General features: G+C 35.8%; 1 protein-coding gene across 1 annotated transcript in view; it reads left to right on the top strand.

The window, feature by feature from the left end:
- SMCHD1 (structural maintenance of chromosomes flexible hinge domain containing 1) overlaps positions 1-11178 on the top strand; it is a 68438-nt gene extending 57260 nt beyond the window's left edge. The window contains exons 38-48 of the mRNA XM_066546339.1: positions 284-410; positions 581-700; positions 1987-2072; positions 3031-3153; positions 3369-3559; positions 4321-4430; positions 5755-5825; positions 6694-6865; positions 8801-8959; positions 9646-9769; positions 10753-11178. Coding sequence (XP_066402436.1) covers positions 284-410; positions 581-700; positions 1987-2072; positions 3031-3153; positions 3369-3559; positions 4321-4430; positions 5755-5825; positions 6694-6865; positions 8801-8959; positions 9646-9769; positions 10753-10855 — 1386 coding nt within the window. The 3' untranslated portion in view covers positions 10856-11178. The remainder of the gene's footprint in view (positions 1-283; positions 411-580; positions 701-1986; positions 2073-3030; positions 3154-3368; positions 3560-4320; positions 4431-5754; positions 5826-6693; positions 6866-8800; positions 8960-9645; positions 9770-10752) is intronic.
- The last annotated feature ends 7438 nt before the right edge of the window (positions 11179-18616 follow it).

Here is an 18616-nt window from a genome sequence, read left to right as displayed (position 1 = left end):
TAAGCGTGTGTCTCTGAAATAAAATACATAGCAAAAATACTGAGACTTTTTCAACAGGTAAAATGACAATCTTAATTCCTAAATAATGAAATAGCTATATCTTTGTGTTTTACTTTTGTTTAATTGTTATAAAAGGCTGTCAACTGTATAGATATCATGTGTTATATAACTCACAAGATTCACATTTACACTTATGTAACTTATGAGATTTACATCTGAAGAATGTTTGGTTTGTGTGTAACCTCAAACATGGGCATAAACTTATGTTTGTTTATTTTCACAGAATTTAGTGCTGGCTGAAGACAGTCCTGGAAGAGATAGCACTGAATATATTCTTGTCTTTGAGCCACATCTGCCAGTTTTGAAAAAACCTTTGGAACCATATTGTCTCTCATTTATGTTTTACAATGGTATGTTTCAAGTGCTCTAAAATACTTGCTTTTTCTTAGAATCAGCTATTTTTAGATCCATAATACGTTTTCAGAACCATGTAATAGCTTAATAGATTTTTGCTAATGCTTAAACCAATTAAGCATGTTGCTGTGTTTTCTTTTAAAAGTGTTTATGTGTATTTCTGTAGATTCCAAGAAGCAGCAGCTGATGGCAACACTGACCAGGGAGAAAGACCAATTATCTAAGTCCATAGATCTTTACAGAAAGATGTTTGATACTACAAATCAGCTTGTAGCTGAAATGAAATGTAAGTTCAATCAAATATGTAGATAATTTTTCTGTAAATTAAACTTCTGTCCCATAATGATTTTCAGAATAGAGAGAAGGGGAGAAAAATCAATATTGAAATCATGAGAGATAGTAATTAGAGGCTAGCAGACAGGGTGTATATCTTGCAGGGAAGCATCTAATTATTTAGCATCTATCTATTTAGCATTAGGATGTTCCTACCTATAAAGGTCTTTGACGTAGAATGTCTTATGTCAGGATTATCTAAAGTAGAAAAGGAACATTGAAGTTGGTGTTCTTTTTATCCGTGACTGCCTTTCACTCCCATCTTTGCATGCTCATACATCTGGAAATTTAACAGTTGCCTAAAAACAGTTTGAGGAGAGTGAACTGTAGATAATCCTCTTTAAAAATGGTAGTCTTATGTTTTCAAAATGTTACTTTTCCACCTCACATTTGACCCTGTGTACATTATTCAGAAGTGTTGTGTCATTGTTTATGTTCTTCAGCAAATGTAATTCTTTATGAATGAGGGAAATGTTTTCTTTGCCTTTTTTTTTGTTTGAATCATCCTGCCTATTGATTGCAAGGTTTGTTTTAATAGTTGCATTTTGAATTTTTATTTTAAATAATCACCAAAAGTAAATAAAGTGGATTGGCATAGAAGATGCTGCTGTTTGTTGTAATTTTAATACTACATATTTCCATTATGAATAGAAAATCCTGAATTGCTGTGAAAGGCATAAAATCTTTGTTTCATACGCGTACATCTGTAGAGAGCAAGTTAGCATAAAGTGTAATGCTGTTCTCTTAAGTAACATTTTCAAATACAAACTTGTTGTCAATAGAGGGTAGAAAGCAACTCACCTGTTTACTCATTTGTTTTTGGAATTAGTTCAGACATGAGAGCTGAGGAAGTAGTGTCCAGAAAGTGGTGTCCCATATAACAGACAAAAGAAGGTAGTGCCAGCCACCACTCTTCTCTCCTGTCTTGCCAATTCACCCATTGGAGAACCATTTACAATGATAATTGAGGATGAAAACTAAAACCAGCTAATGTTCTCAGATTGATATAAGGTCTGGGCCCCTTTGCTTCTTGAAGCTGAAGGTGTGACATCTGCTGAAATTGTTTAGAACCTGGACAAAATCACAAGATCTTTGTGGAAAAATTCTTATATTCTGTGCTGAAATTAAGAAGTAGATAGGGTCAGTTGCAGCTGGCATAATTCTGAAAAGTTATAAGAAATTCTCTAAGTGTTCCATTGCTTCCTATCACTTCCTCACTCTCTTTTGATTTTGTTTCAGGTCAGGTTAAAGAAGCTGAAACACGAGAAGCTCTCCTGAAGAATGAACTGAAAAAGCACCAAATTGAAATACCACAGACAAACACAGTATGACGTGATTCTTACTAAACTCCATTAATATATCTAAAATTGATATCAATAATATTGCTGAATCATACCTGTTACCAAAACAGTGAAAATTTAAACTGTAGAAAAATTCGTGAATCAATGTCAAACTTAAAATACTGTTAAAGAACTAACAAAACCCTTGTCTTTTAGATCCTGGTCTTGTGTTTCTGCTGGTCATGTTTCTGCTAAGGTTACGAGTGTTACTGGTACTGCTAGATGTTAGAGTAGGTTTTTGGATGTTGGTCAATATATATTGGATGTATTCTGGCATAAGTAAGCCAAAGGAAAGCACTTTTTTTTAGAGAATCAGAGAATTACATATGTAACTGCCAAAGTTCATGTAAAAATAAGTTTGGAAATTTTCAGGGCAATGTACCTCATTACTAATTTCCCTTAAAGATACAATTATGTTTTAAGAAACTTTTAAAAAGTTTTCAAACTACTGACATTTGGGGGAAGAAAACACCTATGTAAACAATTATCTTTAGATCAAATAAGACCAAATTATAGTCATTAATCACAAATCAGTAGAATTAAATTGCAGTCACAGTACTGAAGTTCCCCCTGCTGGCTAAATTTTTCAAGCCTGGACATAGTCACCCTCTGAAATGGTTTCTTTCTGTGCATTCATGATTGTCTCTTCCTGCTGTTTTAAACTTTCCTCACTTTTGTTTCTAATCAAGCACTGATAGTTCTTTGTGAAATGCTCCTTGAAGTCCTTAAAAATTAAAAAAAGGGAAAAAAAAGTAATTAGAAAGTTTGGTCACAATTGCAGTGATTTTTCCCTTTGCTCTTCTCTGAGATTGTGGTCCCTTGTACGTTAGAAGTCTGTTTCAGGTTATTACTTTCAGGTTAGAAAGTTAGCTGATGACAGATAACTACTTCTGCTGCTCAGCCCAATGGTACATGCTTGCTGATTTTAAATTTTCATTCTCAGCTTCAGTATGTGGATTCTCTTCTGAAAAAAAAGATGTTGGAACAAGAAGGAGTAATGAAGCAGCCAAGGAGAACTTGCACCCTCCCAAACTATCCAAAAGGCAACCAGGATATTCTAGGCAAGGTGAGTTTTCTTGCAGGGAGCCTTCTAATAAGTTTTGTTGGTTCCACAGAGTGGTAGTGATGGTGATGAAAAATTACCCGATGACCAGCTCCCGTAACAGAGCCATCAACAAGGGAATTAAATGTCTGTCTGAAGTTGCAGGATTATTGTGATTACTATGAAAAGGGGACATAGTCTTGGTTTCTGTTTTGACTGTTGTAACTTCTGTGGTACAGATTGCACATTTAGCTCAAATTGAGGATAATGAAGCAGCAAAAGTCATCTCTTGGCACCTGGCAAGTGACATGGACTGTGTAGTCACACTGACCACGGAAGCTGCTCGTTCTATCTTCGATGAAACTCAAGGTCGACAACAAGTGTTACCTCTTGATTCCATTTACAAGAAGACACTTCCAGATTGGAACAGGTAGGGAAAAAACAATGAAAGTTCTGCGTTTGTATTACATACTTCTTCAACTCTTTTTTCTTGTCTAAGTTGATTGTTAAACTTCAGTTAAAGATTTGAAGTATAAAATTTCTGGGCTTATTATTATAGCAACAGTAATGTCTCTTGAAGCATTAGCTGAAATCTCAGCTTTGTCGTCTTTAACGACTGTGTGATGTTCAGGTGTTTCTATTAAATAAGATAATCTTCTTTTTCTTCATGTCTACATGTTTTCTAGAGCAGGAATTTATTTTAAATAATTATAGTGCTTTTAATCAGATTATAACTTTCAAAAATCCAGTTTCAAAATACATTCCTAAAATCATCTGTAGTAATAGAAATTCATTTTACTATATCAGCTGCCTGAATAATAAAGTATAGTAATTCTGCTCCTGAAAATCATTTGCTTATGAAGGTGTCTGCTAATATAATAAGAATGCCTTTTAGAAAAGATCTGATGTATAAATGCATTTATAATGTTCAAATTCTCAGTTTTCATAATACAGTGCATTAAAACTTGTCCATAAATTAGTCATATGAATTTGTTGGAAATAATGTCTCATAACAAATCAATATTTCACTAACACACCTTTAATATAACTGGCATTTCAGATAATGGTGGAGTCATTTATCTAATGTGGAAGTGTTAAGATGCATTCAATTCAGTTGGAGATTCCTGACTAGAATAAAGACAAATTGCTTTCTTCTTTTCTTCTCCTTCGCTGTCCTCTTTCTTTAACCAGGCCTTTACCTCACTTGAGAAATGGAAGAACCTTCTTCAGACCTATTGGAAATCCTGTATTTGCCAGAGATCTGTTAACATTTCCAGATAACATAGAACACTGTCAAACAGGTAAATGATAAGAAAGAAAGAATTAATAACTTATTTCTTTTAAAGAATGAAATACAGAAACATGACAAATGATAATCCCTTCAATAATCTTCACTGATACGTTTGCAAATACCAGAGTACATTCCTCCTGAGTTCTGTTAGTAAAAATAGGAGGACATTAGCATTAATTATTTTTAAATAAAAGTGAAAATTTCAACCATGACCACTTTCTTCTGCTTGTTTTCTTAGTTTCATTTTGTCTACTTAGATGTATGGCAGGTTTTTTCTTTTTTAAATTCCTGCAGCATTATCTTATTCTCAAACTATTTAGAGCAGGAACTATCACAAGATTAATTTTATTATCTCATATTGCAGAAGTTACTCCTTTTGTTAGGCTTTGTTTCTAGTTTGGTTCTTCTCAGAAATGTGAAATGCATAGATTTAAGTACATGCAGACTGAACTGTACATGACTGTGTATGTTATGCTTAAACAGCTTAATAGTTGTGAGAAATCTTTCAATTTTTACATAGATTTTAGTTTAGCAAACTATTGTCCTCTTGCTCTTTCTAACAATGTAGCAATCCCTACCTTACCTACACTTTTTTTAATGAAGTAGATCTGCTCCTTTATATGGAGAGTTGGCATCTGTAGTTACTTCAGTAAATTTTGCATTTTATTTAATGACTTCCCACTATTGAAGTATTCCTCTCTACTCTTAATAAAGACCAATTTTTAATCCTGTGCATTTTCAGAAAGTTAGATATTGACAGACTTTTAACTATAAATTCTTCTTCATGCCCATTGGGGAATTGAAAAACCACATTGCATGATATATCCCGTGCATGACTACATTGTTAGATTTTGTATGGAACAGACTTTTATTAGCAGAAGAGTCTTAAGCTCCCTTGGATCATTGCATGTGAATGTTTTTTTCTTTGATAAAGCGTTGAATATGAAGAAAAATATTAAGAAACTGAGAGCAAAATTCAACATTCCAGGAAGATTTTTAAAAAGATAGTGTTTATATAATTCCATGAAACTTATTATGTGTATCTTGATCAATGTAAAGTATCAAGAGAGTATTTTATTGAAAAATACACTCAATTATGCCAAAAGGCACTTAAATGTACTATTTTTTTCCCTTATGAATTCACTGATGAAAGCAGAAGATTGCATATCTATCTCAACCTCAAGAGAATTTTTTTGAAACAAAAATTACTTACATGCTGTTTCCCTTGCACTTATCTTAGAAGATGTTATAATGATGCCTCAGAATTGACTTTTCAAAACTCAAGTTATTTTGTTCCAGAGAAATTTCATAGTTCAAAAATTTATATTTTTCAGTGTTTGGTATGCTCTTGGGTGATACTATCATTATAGATAACTTGGATGCTGCCAACCACTACAGAAAAGAGGTTTGTATCAATTTTTTTTTAAGTTTATGATACAGATATATTGCAGAGCTACATATTTAATGCATGAAAAACTTAGAGTAATTTCCTAGTTTACTGCTGTGTTAGCTGTAAGTGTACTTACTGTCTGTGGGTCTCAAAGCACTTAATAGTGAATGAAATCTCTGTTACTGGCACTGACAAAATTACCTCCATTCTACAAATTCCATTATGTGAATGTTTCTATGGCACATGGGACCATGTTTCCAAAGATAAGCATCTTCAGTTCTGATGTGTTAGTGTTAAGCACAGGTTTTTTTGTACTTTCCTAGTCACTCTGTCTCATAAAACACAGGAGTCTAAGGCATATGGTGAAATTTCAGGTCCACTTGAATAAAAACTTGATGTGAAACTTCCTAGATGTCTTTGAGACCCATTTTATTTAGGTTTAATGGTATATGTTTTAGCAGACAAGAGTCTCTGAGGAGGTGCTGATACTGAGCACTTTTACTTTCAGCTTACGACTTTGCTAGAATCAAAATAACGATTGAGCATAAAAATGTAGAACTGTACTTATTGCCACTGCTTCCTAATACATGTTGATAATCAGCTTTTCCCAGTTATAGATCTGTATTCTGCCTTGAGAGTTCTGGTAAAATGTGAGAACACAAACCCAAAAAAACCGGTCATCATAATTATTGACAATACTGCTTAATTTTAATCTATGCATTCTATTGCTTGAAAGCAAAGTCATAATTTCATAAAATATGTTTTTCATTAGGGAACAAAGTTGCATTGCAGTTGAAAAATACAAAGGTTCACAACAGCATTGATGAATACTTAGATTTTCTGTGGAGTTACTAATTTATTCTCGATTTTTATACCTGTGCAGGTTGTAAAAATTACACACTGCCCTACCTTGCTGACTAGGGAAGGAGACAGGATTCGCAGCAATGGAAAATTTGGAGGCCTGCAGAATAAAGCTCCTCCAATGGACAAACTCAGAGGAATGGTATTTGGAGCACCAATGCCAAAACTTTACTCTACTATCTCTGCACAGATAGGTGGGTTAATGAAATCACAAACATACAAAACTTACAAAATTCTATTGCTTGTCCTATGTTTTTTTATTCTCTGATGTAATACAGAGAGGAAATCTTCAATTTCGCATACAGTTGTTTTAAGGAGTAGGAGCTGTACAGTGTTCTGATTATAAATTTGCCTTTTCTTAAAAGCTTATAGCTATTATATTTCCTGAAATAAAAAATAATAATAATGAGACAATCCCCTTTATTCTTAGTCTTATTAAAGGAGTATAAGCAGTAATAATCATTCAAATAGCCAGCATGAGAAGCTTGAGCTGATTGAATTCTGGCATAACTGAGAAACAAGTTTTAGGTCTTTCTACTCTGGAAATACTATAATCAATTTAGAATTTCTTCTGTGCAAGTGAGCTCTATGAAACAGAGGTAGAAAAATTCATATTCTCAAGAGAAAATATCTCATAAGTTACACTGTTTCCTATGGGATCACTTCCATTTCTTTATGTGTTTGGATTCTTCATTTCAGAATAAAGGTTAGAAGTTAAGTTAGAATATGCAGTTTCTGACATGTAACAACTGACCTGACTGATGAGTAAAACATTGAAAAGTCTTACTTACAAACAAGATTGTTCTTAAATACTTAACTTTAAAAAGAAAGGACATGAAGTTTATCCATGACAGTGCAATGGAGGGGTGTGGGGAGAGAACACACATACCTATTAAAGTAGCCATATATATGAAAAACTACTTAGCACTGACCAATTGAATAGGGGGGGAAATCAGGACTAAAAAGATCTTTTCTCAGCATTTTAGTAAAAATACATTATTCCTAGGGAAAACACAGTAAGCACGTCAATCACAGACTAAAATACACTGGGTTTAGCACACTTTGTCTGTCAGCATGTTTTCAATTGTTGAGCTCAATTATTACCTAATACAAATGAAATTGAATTTTTTTATAGTTTAGTACTGGCGCAATCATGGTAGAAGGAAAGGGCATGGTTTAATTTCACTTAGATAGATACTAGACATTTAAAGGAAAATCATAGTAAAATTCCATTTAAAGGACAGCATCTCATTACACAGGGCTTGTTTTGAACTTAATTTTACACTTAGCATTAGTTCTGACATGCTCTTTTTGAATGTTTGTAGGATAAAAGTTGCCAGTGTAATAACAGATTAGGCAAGGTACTTGTAAAATAAGTTGTACTAAGAGTCTGCAGACTTTTGTCAGTCTCTGTATGAGAGCTTTCACCCCATAGCAAACTTAAGGTCATTTAGTGTTCAGTTAAGCTTTGTGCAAGATACCTCATACTCACCTGAAAGTAAAATGAATGAGTCCAGGCTAATATGCTTGAACCCTTCCTTTATTACTTGACATATTTATTCAATGCCTGGACATGGAAAAATTTTTTTATCTCATATGTTTAAAGAGGAAAAAGGATTGTCAACAAAATACACTTTTGTTTATCTGAGTCTACTTGATTAGATTTCCATAGTGGGACAGAGTGAAACTCAGTAAATGTTCACTTGGTCCACAAGGTGGAATACAATTCAAGTCAATAATACAAGCTTCTGCTTTGTAGCACTGAAAACACAACATGCTACAAGCACTTAATGTCATCAGAGGTAGAGAATTTCACTTGGAGCACACAGACAAAAAGAAGTGTACAGTGATACCAGTTTCCCACATCATTTTCAGAGCTTGCAGGTACTTCACTGTCATCTAAGATGTGGACTCAAAAAGAAAAGAGGAGTCAAAATATTGGATATGGTTTTCTTTTTACAGTCATTTTAAGAACAGCCACTATAAGTTTGGGTGGTTTTTTAAGTAGTGTTATGAAAGGTATATTTTCTTGTGGATTTATACATTGCCTAGTTTGTATTGGTAGCATTCTAAATCAAAATGGTCATTTACTTATTGTTCTGTGGCTTATTGTTTTATTTCTCAATTAGATCTTCTTCAGCAATACCGTGCAGCAGTGATTAAATTTGATAATGTGAATAAGGACCTGGATTTACATTTGCAGTCACTGAACACTCCAGAAATGCAAAAGAGAAAACAGGAACTTGCTGAACAAGAGAAAAGCCTCAAGCTAGTAAAACAAAAATTGGGTAGGTTATTGTTCTATAATTTTGATGTGCTATAGGAAGAGAACAGTTAACTGCAACCAGATGTATTTTGCTCTTACAAAGTAAGAAGTTCAAACTATGAATGAAAATTGTTAACATTAATTAGTAGCTTAGAGATGTCACATTTTAAGGAAAGAATAGAAAAACTGTATGTGGTAGTATGATGCTGTGGATATTGCCTAAAGCAGTACTGCCCTGTATTGTGTTCAGATAATAAGAATGTGGTCAGTCTGTATCTTGTGAACATGAAACTGTGATCTCACTAATAAGAGATTACTGTGGCTGGCCCCGTGCTACAGAACATTGGCATGGTTTTTGAAATGACTGGAGTAAAGAGCTGAATTGCTTTTGCTAAGGAAACACAATCAAAACATTGTGCTATAAAAAGAAACACCCTGAAGTCTGCAAGGATTGTCTATCTGAGTAACAAATTTTTTTTATGTCAATATCAAATAATATTTTAAAAATCAACATTTACTCTGCAACCGTTATAAATAAATCATTTTAACTGTCATCTTTGAACTCTATTTTAGATATAAGGTAACCATAAAATTCATGACATTTCTAAAGTCTTATTTCAAAGGTTTAACTCTATTGTTATAGCACCCATTTATAACCAGCAGGATTAATTTTTCTGTTATTGGTTCTTACTTGCAACTTTTTCATAGGTATGACTCCTGCTTTATCAGATAAAGGTGCTGAATCGTTACTTCAGCCTATAATATTAGATATATCTGACACCCCCATTCCTCCCAAAAGAATGAGAAGAGACACAGTGAAAAAATTGTACAGGTAAGTATTTTCTGAGTCTAGTCATTATTTTCCCATAATCTGAATTCAAAACCAAAACTAGTTTATTCTGCCTATTTTTAAATTCATATTTGTATCTAATAAGCAACAATTAATAGAGTTTGCATAAATCTGATTTTTGAGATAATTTTTAATTTCTTCTACAAGTTTCTGCCTCATTTAAAAGTTAAATCTAATATAGAGATTTCCTTATTAATTCTAATTCTGTTTCTCTTTATAAACTGATTATTATCTTTGTGCATCACATTCCCCATATTTTCTGGTATATCCCACACTGTTACACCCAAAACTATTTGAGAGGGCTCGGTCTGTAAACTCTTTTAAGGTCTGCTGTCAAATACTGGATAGATGAACACAGGAATAATTATTCTTATGTAATAGAATCATTCTTACACCATTTTTTCCAAGTAACTCTCTGAGGTGAACTGGTGGTAAAGTGTTTTACCCATGCATCTGTTCTCATTCCCTCTGTGCTGATGAGTGTTTGAACACACACAAACACACACGCACAAATTTGGGAAATCCATATATCTGTATCTTTAAAGTAAAGTAACATGAAACTGTCTGCTATTTCTCATGTCTCTCCTCATGACTACATCATTGTCTTTGCTGAACTATGGTAATTTTTTCTGAAATTATTTAAATCTTACCCAGTACTGTTCTGTGAATCTCAGAACAAGTGTTCACTATATTGCTATGTCTCCTTATTTTTTATACTTGTTACTGTTTTAATTTTTATCTACATATAGAACTAAAGTGGTTATGTAGTTAAAGTGATATTAGCCTGTTGCTATTCTTCATTTTAAAGAAATAAATACAGTAATAAAAAGCTGTGTACAAATATGGGGGTTATACTGTTTATACTTGTGGGAGCTCTATGTTATATAAATATTATATATAGATATATATATATCTATAAAAAAGAAAAGCTTTGTTTATAAGCCACTGTGCTATGTTTTGTTTAGCTCAGAAGAATGGATTTCCTCTTCTGCAAAGCAGCAGCAACAGCAAGAGCTGCAAGTGGCCCCTTCAGAACTTAATGGAACTCCACGGAAAAGAAAGGCATAGACTGATGAGACTTGCTGGGAAAAGCTGTGTATGGAAAATGTGAATACATTCAGTTAAAGAAAATACTTAGGCGGTATTACCATTACTCTGACGATTTTTATACTGATAGAAGATACAAATGTATTTCAGTTAGTAGGAACAAAAGTGTAAGTATTTAACATTGATAGCCCAAGTTTTGTATAGTTAATTTTCATTTCTAAAAGCTTTCAGAGTTTTTATGTTCGTGTGTGGAAAAAAAAGGTTTTAAATATATTCTTTTTTATTTATGAAAATAAAAGATCTTTGCAATAAAACCGCTTCAGTACAAAGCACTGACAATACAATTGCTTGTGTTGAATAGATTGTGTCATGAAATGAGATTTTAATTTAAAAAGCATCCCAAGCTGTCTTGAGGAAGATAGTCAAAGGTCGCTTTAATGATCTGCATTGCAAAGATTTTAGTGATGAACAGGGCAGAAAAGGATCAAGCATGATTAAAGACAGAACTGCAGCCAGAGTCAGAGCAAGCAGCTGGAAACAGACTTGATTGAAAGAAAAAGATAGGGTGGGAGTAGGAAGCTAACCTTGAACAGTACAGTAATTAGTTGAGGCCCTGTGAATAACATAGGAGACAGTGTTCAGGGGTGTGGACATGTGGGTTCACATCTGTCTCAAAGAATTTCTGCCTCAGAGTGAATGTTGACACCAAATCTACTGACCTGTACTCTCAGCAACATGCATTTTATATACATACTCTGTTTCTGAAAAAGGACTTTTACTTAAAAAGACATGGTCGTCACCTGCTAGAAGTTTTAGAATGATCATTGGTGCACATCTCTGTGACACTTCTAATAAAATGGAATTTCTCCAAATTAAGGAGAAATAAAGCAGTGTAATTTTTAGTTGAAGGTTTTCCAGAGCTTTATGCTTTAAAGACAGGTTAAACATCAAATTATCCTACTCTTAAAGCAAATAAATATATTCAAGTATAACATGTAACACCAGCAAGAAACTGACCTAGCCCTACCTCAGCCCTTTTTTCTGTTTTTTCTCTCTAAATTTAGACATCAAGACTTGAATCAGGTAGCCATCATGAAGGGTTTGCCATGTAATAATTTGTCCTACCACAAGTTACCTGATTGTGCTTCTTTTAAATGCATTTATTTTAATTCTGACATCTGCCTAGCCTCAGTCTCTGGCCTCTGGATAACCTTGAATCTTATTGGATTAAATATGTATTCCTGCAGAAATTTAATCCAGAATTGGATTAAATACATATTCCTGCAGAAATATGTATTCCTGTTGGAATTCATCTCTTGCCTTTGGTAGTCAGTGTAGGCACTACTAGCATCATGCGATGGATCTCCCTGGTGGAAGAGGCAAACAGAAAATTAAGGATGGTTTCCAGCATTGTGCAATAGCTATCAGAGATTTCAGGAAATTTCAGCAGGGAACTTTCAGGATTTTCCAGCAGAGTGATGGCAAGTTACTACAGTGCAAGTCACTGCTTTGCAAAGCTATTGAGGGCAGCTGATTTGGTCATGACAACAAATTGGAGCTCTGAAGGTAAGTGTCAATTTTTTTCCTCTACCCACTCTTTATTCTGCAACAGAGCAGAGCAGGGACCTCAGCCATGCTGGGCCGTGTGTGTTGTCCTCACTGATTTGATGTGGGGCTGGTGGAAATCCATGCAGGAAACTGGGAGGAAGTGGTTGTGGTTTTGGTCTGGGCCTGCTTTTTGACTAGCACCCAAGGATGCAGAGACTGCTTGTCAGGTGAGTGGGGATGGACACCCCTTGTAGCCCAGGGAGGTAGGTTGGATGACAAGTCCTTTCTGCCAAACCACGCTTGTGGTGTTACAGCCCCACCATCAGTATCATGGCCCTGACTCTACATCTCTACAATCCCAGTATCACCAGTACTTCTCTAGCCATGGGACTTGCTCTCCCTCCTCCAGGGCCAGAGTCCCCTTGTCAGCCAGAGCTGCAGTTCAGGGAAAGAGCAGTGAGAGGGAAGGAGGAAGGGATGATGCCCAGGGAGCAAAAGGGGGGCAGGGAACCACTGCAGGGTGTTGCTATGTTACTGCTACAGCAGTAGCCTGGGTGAAAAACACACATTCCAAATGTCCATTGAGACATTGTGAGACTGTAGCAGTGTAATTACTGGAAGTTTTCTGCTGAAGCAATCCAGAGTAGGTGCATATTTGATTAAGTTAGCATTATATTGCTATCCTGAACTCCATTTCAGCTAAGCCTTTAAAGAGATTTGCAGTCACCATTGGTGAATGGTTCATTCTTCAGTTGGTCACAATGGGAAAAGAAAGGTAAGTTGCTTGCTTTTTAACAGCAAAGATATCAGCTGTTCTAAAGACTTTTATTATAGTACATTGCTGCAGTTGTGGTGTTATTTTGTGGATATTTAATAAAGCATTATTAAGGAGCTATCATTAAAACATTATCTGCTTCCATACACCGACATTTTCTCCCAATAAATTCTCCTCCCAAATTGTTCTGTTTAGGAGTTTGTTTTTTTTAAATACTTAGGAAACAAAAGCTATTAAAGTTGCATTTCATGATCACAGAGAAAAGATAGGCAACCATCACAGACCATACCTGCAGTAAGTTCCTTTTCACCTGCCAGAATGCAATACACCATAAGAGATGCCCAAATCACTTTCAATGTTTTCTTTTTTAAAAGTCAGTTTGCTTATTATCTAGGAAGTAGAACATGTCTTACTGATGGTAGCAGTACCAGTATCAGTAAAAAGCAGCTGTTTGCCTCCCTTTCTGCCTGTGACTCGACAGGGTGTATTCAGGGATTTTGACATTCCTGCCACACCAGATCATCTTCCCACAGGAACAGGCATCATTTCAGGTTCATAAAAAGTATGGACTTGTGGATGTGCATACACATGCCAAGTTATATATGTACATGTGTACATATAGTTCCTTTAGTCTATATTTCCATAGACGAGCTCTTCCACACCCACCGTGACTGTGGAAAAATTCCAAGAGAGCTACTGTGTTGCCTGGGTGTGCTTTAGCTGCTCCTATCCTCTATCTCTGCCTCTGTGGCATGTCTTCTCTGCTGTGAAATGGTTCTAAGAGCAGAGAAGCCCTAGCTTTAGCAATGAAAACTGACTTAGAAAAGGTACACATGTAAACTAATTGCAATTTTATTTTAATCCAGCCTATATATAAAACTAAGGAAAATTTTCAGTTATTAGAGGCAAAAAAATACAGTACTTTCAATTTAAGTAAATACATAAATTCCACAAATTTTATAATATATGTTAATGGATTCTTACAACTCTCACTAGCTTTTATAGGACTTAGTATTTATGAGGGCTCTAAAGAAATCCCCACTCACTACTTTGGGGTTATTATTTTACAGTAGTCTTGCTCTTTATGACTACATTATTTAGGCCCTATTTGTATGCATATCATCAAGCACAGGTGAACTTTGCAAGAGAAATAGGGCTGCTAAGACCTTCCTTCAAAAAATTGAAAATATTATGTACAACAGCAAAACTATGCGTTTCACTGTCTTACCTAGGAACAAATTATGAAAGATTTTTTCATCTAATAACACAGCCCAAGAATCTTTGCCTAAATCATATAGTATTCACCCTTTTTAGAAAATGAATGTTACTTTCTAGTTACTGGAAAGACATTTAGTGGGCTGTTGTTTCTTATTATTCACTCCCTCTTTATCCCTCATCCTGCAACTTTGGTAAATCAATTAAACCATATCATGCAGCAAATATTGCAGTGAAGGCTGATTTCAAGAACAGAAAAATTATTTTCCCTTAGTGTACTTAAAAGTTTCAAAGAATGATGAACCAACTAACTGCAGCAACCTCTGATTCATCATTTTTCACACACACAAAATAAATTGGTAGATTAAAAAGTTACTGAATAAAAAACGGAGCTATTGAATTAAAAGTTGCTGCTACTTTGTTTAATGGAAAATGGGAATTATCCCAAAAACTTAAAAGTTAACTTTCCCCAGCAAACAGCTAGTGAAAACAAATGTTTCATATTAAATACAGCTCCTGCTTTTAGCTGTTCTTATAAACAAAATATAGTAGAGAAATGAAATGGCAATGTCATAAAATTAGCTAAAGGCTGCCTTACAAGAAAAGGGAAAGGTGGACTGTCATGTTCCTGCCCTGTCTTACTTCCAGGAGCCTGTCTTTGTAATTAAGGGTCTCTTAGCATGTGCATGCTCCTGTGTGGTGGTATATTAACCTAAACTGATTCAGAAGATGCAGATCAAAGGTCAAGCTCTGCTCTACAAACTGGAAGAGCTGGTTTAGCAAGAGGAAGATTCATGACAGCCTGAGGAATGCAGTGAAAAGAATTCTGAAACAATGGAGGAGGCCATTCTACAAGTTGCTCAAGAGTTTCTTTTCTTCAGAAAAGAAACAGAGTCCTGGGGCAATTCTAGGACAGAGACCGTCCTGGGAAAAGTGAGAAGGGATGGTTGGAAGTCTTCTTCATACTAAGGACTTCTGGCAGATGCAGTCACGAGTAAATTTGGTAATGCATGCCAGAGCTAACCCAGCAGTGATGGGAAGTCAAAGCAGAACTGCTGAAGTGGAAGCACACTGAGGGCTGGGTCACAAGTGAGAGGCCTCACCATGCTGAAATTGAGCCTGCTGCTGTTGCAGGTAATTTTGGCTGCTGCTCTTGCAGGTAATTTTAGAGAGAGCTGCCTTCAGTGTAACAACTTCATCTTGCATCAGTCATACCTGAACTGACCTGAGACATACGACACAGCTGGTGGAGTCAAACTGCTGCAGGAGCATGATGAAAATGGGGACTGCTAAGATCAGTTAGTGAGTTGTGGCGTGGTGCTGTTGCAGTGTGGTGTTACACAGACATGTGCAAGCTTGCAATTAATCACATCCTTCACTGGCATTTAACCACCATTTTGAAGTTTGTAAGTGCATTCCAAGTGGAGAGCCCTTGGATGCCAAAGGCAGTTTGTTGTCATGCAGAGTTTGAAAGGAAAAAGTCCCTCTGAAAGTGGGTGGTCAGACCAAGACTGATTTATCCAGTTGGTCTCTTGGTCTCTGGCTGGCGATTATATCTTCCTCCAGAACTGAGCCCTTCTAGGAGTCCACGTCAGAGCATCGGAACTGTACAAGATCTGACCATTCTTGTCCTCCTTTTTCTGGAAACAAACACTGGGAGGCCAGCCACAGTGCTGGCAGAGTGCTGTACTTGTCTCATGCTGCTCAAAGTCAAAAGGGTCTTCTTCTCCTTCTTAACTGTTCCTGGAATAAGCTTGTGATGCTGGTAGAGTCTCTCTACCCTACTAATCTTTAGCACCCTCCTGTGCCAAGATAAACAAGATTCAAAGATAAGCAAGAGTCCCCAGAAAAATCTGAATGGAGGAGTGTGGGCTAGGGAAGGAAGCAATAAGAGCACAAGGAATCAGACATATTTGGCTTTGAAATTTGGGTCTGAAGTTTCACATCTACCAAAAGGAGGCTTGAGAGTTTGTTAGGCCCCTGTTGTTGGGTGCTTCCAAGACTGAAGCAGTTTGGGATTAGACATGAAGCAGCTATGGAGGCTCCTGGCACATGACTTGAGAGTCCCTAGGAGACTCAGCTGTGTGATAAGAATTCCCTGCAATTGGATGCTGATGGCACAGGGAAGATGAGCAGAAAGATGGAAACTGCTGAAGCTGCCAAAAATAGAATACCAGGTAAGCGTGCAAGGAGTAGCAGGAGAGTTGACCAGTCTAGCAGGACAGATGGACACATCTATCAACCTTAGAGGGAGCGATTTATGGCAGATTAAGGATGGTCTCACCAGTGCAACTCCTAAAGCCTGTTTCTGTTTCTACACTGACAGGTAGGCATGGATTCAGGATTCTAGTGAACACACATTACAAAACATCTTTGCAGTGGACTTGAAACTTATGCCAAATACCCTGTTCCAGAAGATATAATGGGTCACTTTTCCTCACCATTGTGATCAGGTAATTTCCCTGGGTTGGTGAAAGGTCACAAAACCAGAATTAACTTTAAAAAAATGGTTTGGTGATAAAATATTTTTCTTGTGGGAAAGAAAGCACTCTGAATTTTTTAGGTTTTGTATCATCCTTTGAGGTATTTTGTGGCTCCCAGAGCCATCTAATTTCCAGTTACTCAACCACCCACCAAATCACAGCGTGGGAACATGTCTTCTAGGCTATGCAGGCCCGAGTCATTTTTGATGTTAATATTTCTTAAGTATTAGTATTTTCTAGAAAAATAAGCAGGCTTGAATATACACAGATCTACTTCATAAGCTTCACATATAAATTGCCAAGTACACTGGAGAATAGTTGCTCCATATATATTGATACACTGGTTGTTAAATGCCATAAATACATTTTAAATGTTTGTGTTGAATTTTTTCCCTGAACTGCTCTACTTTCTCTGATCTTAGAATTGTAATATATACCACTTCTGGTGTTAAGAAAGATTGGAAACATTATTTTAACCAAATGTGTTGAAGTGCAAATAACAAGTGAACTTTTGAACTCTTGCATTCTCTGAGGATCTGGAGAGGTCTCTGCCAGGCTTGGAGAAAGAGCTGAACATGGATGTTTTGTTAGAATTTTGGCAAATAGAATTATCTGGAATTAGCATGGTTTATTCAGATTCCAGCTTATCACTTCAGACTAGATTTCTCTTAAATAAGAGTTACTCAGTTTCTCTTATGAAAGTTTCCTGTATGTAAGAGGGTAATAGTGACCTGTGTCAAATGCATGATAGCATTATCAAAATAGAGGAATTTGGGGTCAAAGAGTTTGCTGGTTAGCTCTGTTGCCAAGACTGACTGTTCCAGATCCTTATAAAGACATGCTGACACATTGGTGTTATGTGTCAAGGACCTGATGATGTGGAACTTTTTCCATGACACCACTTCAAATGTGAGCCTTTCCTTTGTTGAAAAACTCTCCTGCATGTGCAGAGATTGCATGCAAAAAATAATAATAACAAATATGCCATCGGGGTGGGGGCAGGGGGAAAGGGATGGGGCAAGAACTGGAAAGAAATTTGGTGTCCTTTTCCTGAGTCGGAAAAGCACAAAGCATTCAGTGTTCTGCATAAAAATGCAATTTTTTGCAATACATTTATAATACAGTTAGAACTTTGGGAATCAGAACATTTAATAATTGTTACCTGGTTCTCTTGTTCTCAGTTTTCAGATGTTTCAAAATTACAGCTATCACTTTTAAGTCTGCTTTGTCTTTGGAATGTATTTGCCACATTTTTTATGGACACTAACTGTATATCTGTCTCCACTCTTTCCAGTTCTTCTGATTCCTGGGAAAGAGGGAAATTTGTGAGAACATTCCTCAGGTTTTAGGCAATGCCAGTTATTGCTCTTGGAACACTTTGACAAAGCAACTACACAGAGAGATACAGAGGTAGTAAAATCCTGTTCAAATTTTCACTTAGGTGAAAAATAAATAATGCCATCTCAGAATCCATAACATATAAAACTTTCATCTGCATTATTTCCCCTGTCAGCTTACCTTTTCAAAACCAACTGTCTTCTATGTATAACATATATATTTATTAAAGGTTGAGAAATCTTTGTGAATAGAAAATGTAAGCTTCTTCTCAAAAGAAAAAGGAAAATCAGACTCTAGTATGAAAAAAAGAGCTATTAGATTATCTTCGCCAAAGGATCTAAAACTCTTTGAACATGAAATTCTGGATGTCACTTCATAAGATGTTTTTTTTCCTTCCTAAAATTCAGGTTGTGTCAGCTGGTA

This window comes from Molothrus aeneus, chromosome 1, assembly GCF_037042795.1.
Source record: "Molothrus aeneus isolate 106 chromosome 1, BPBGC_Maene_1.0, whole genome shotgun sequence".
Classification (NCBI taxonomy): Eukaryota; Metazoa; Chordata; class Aves; order Passeriformes; family Icteridae; genus Molothrus; species Molothrus aeneus.
This window is presented reverse-complemented; position numbering and strand designations above follow the sequence as displayed.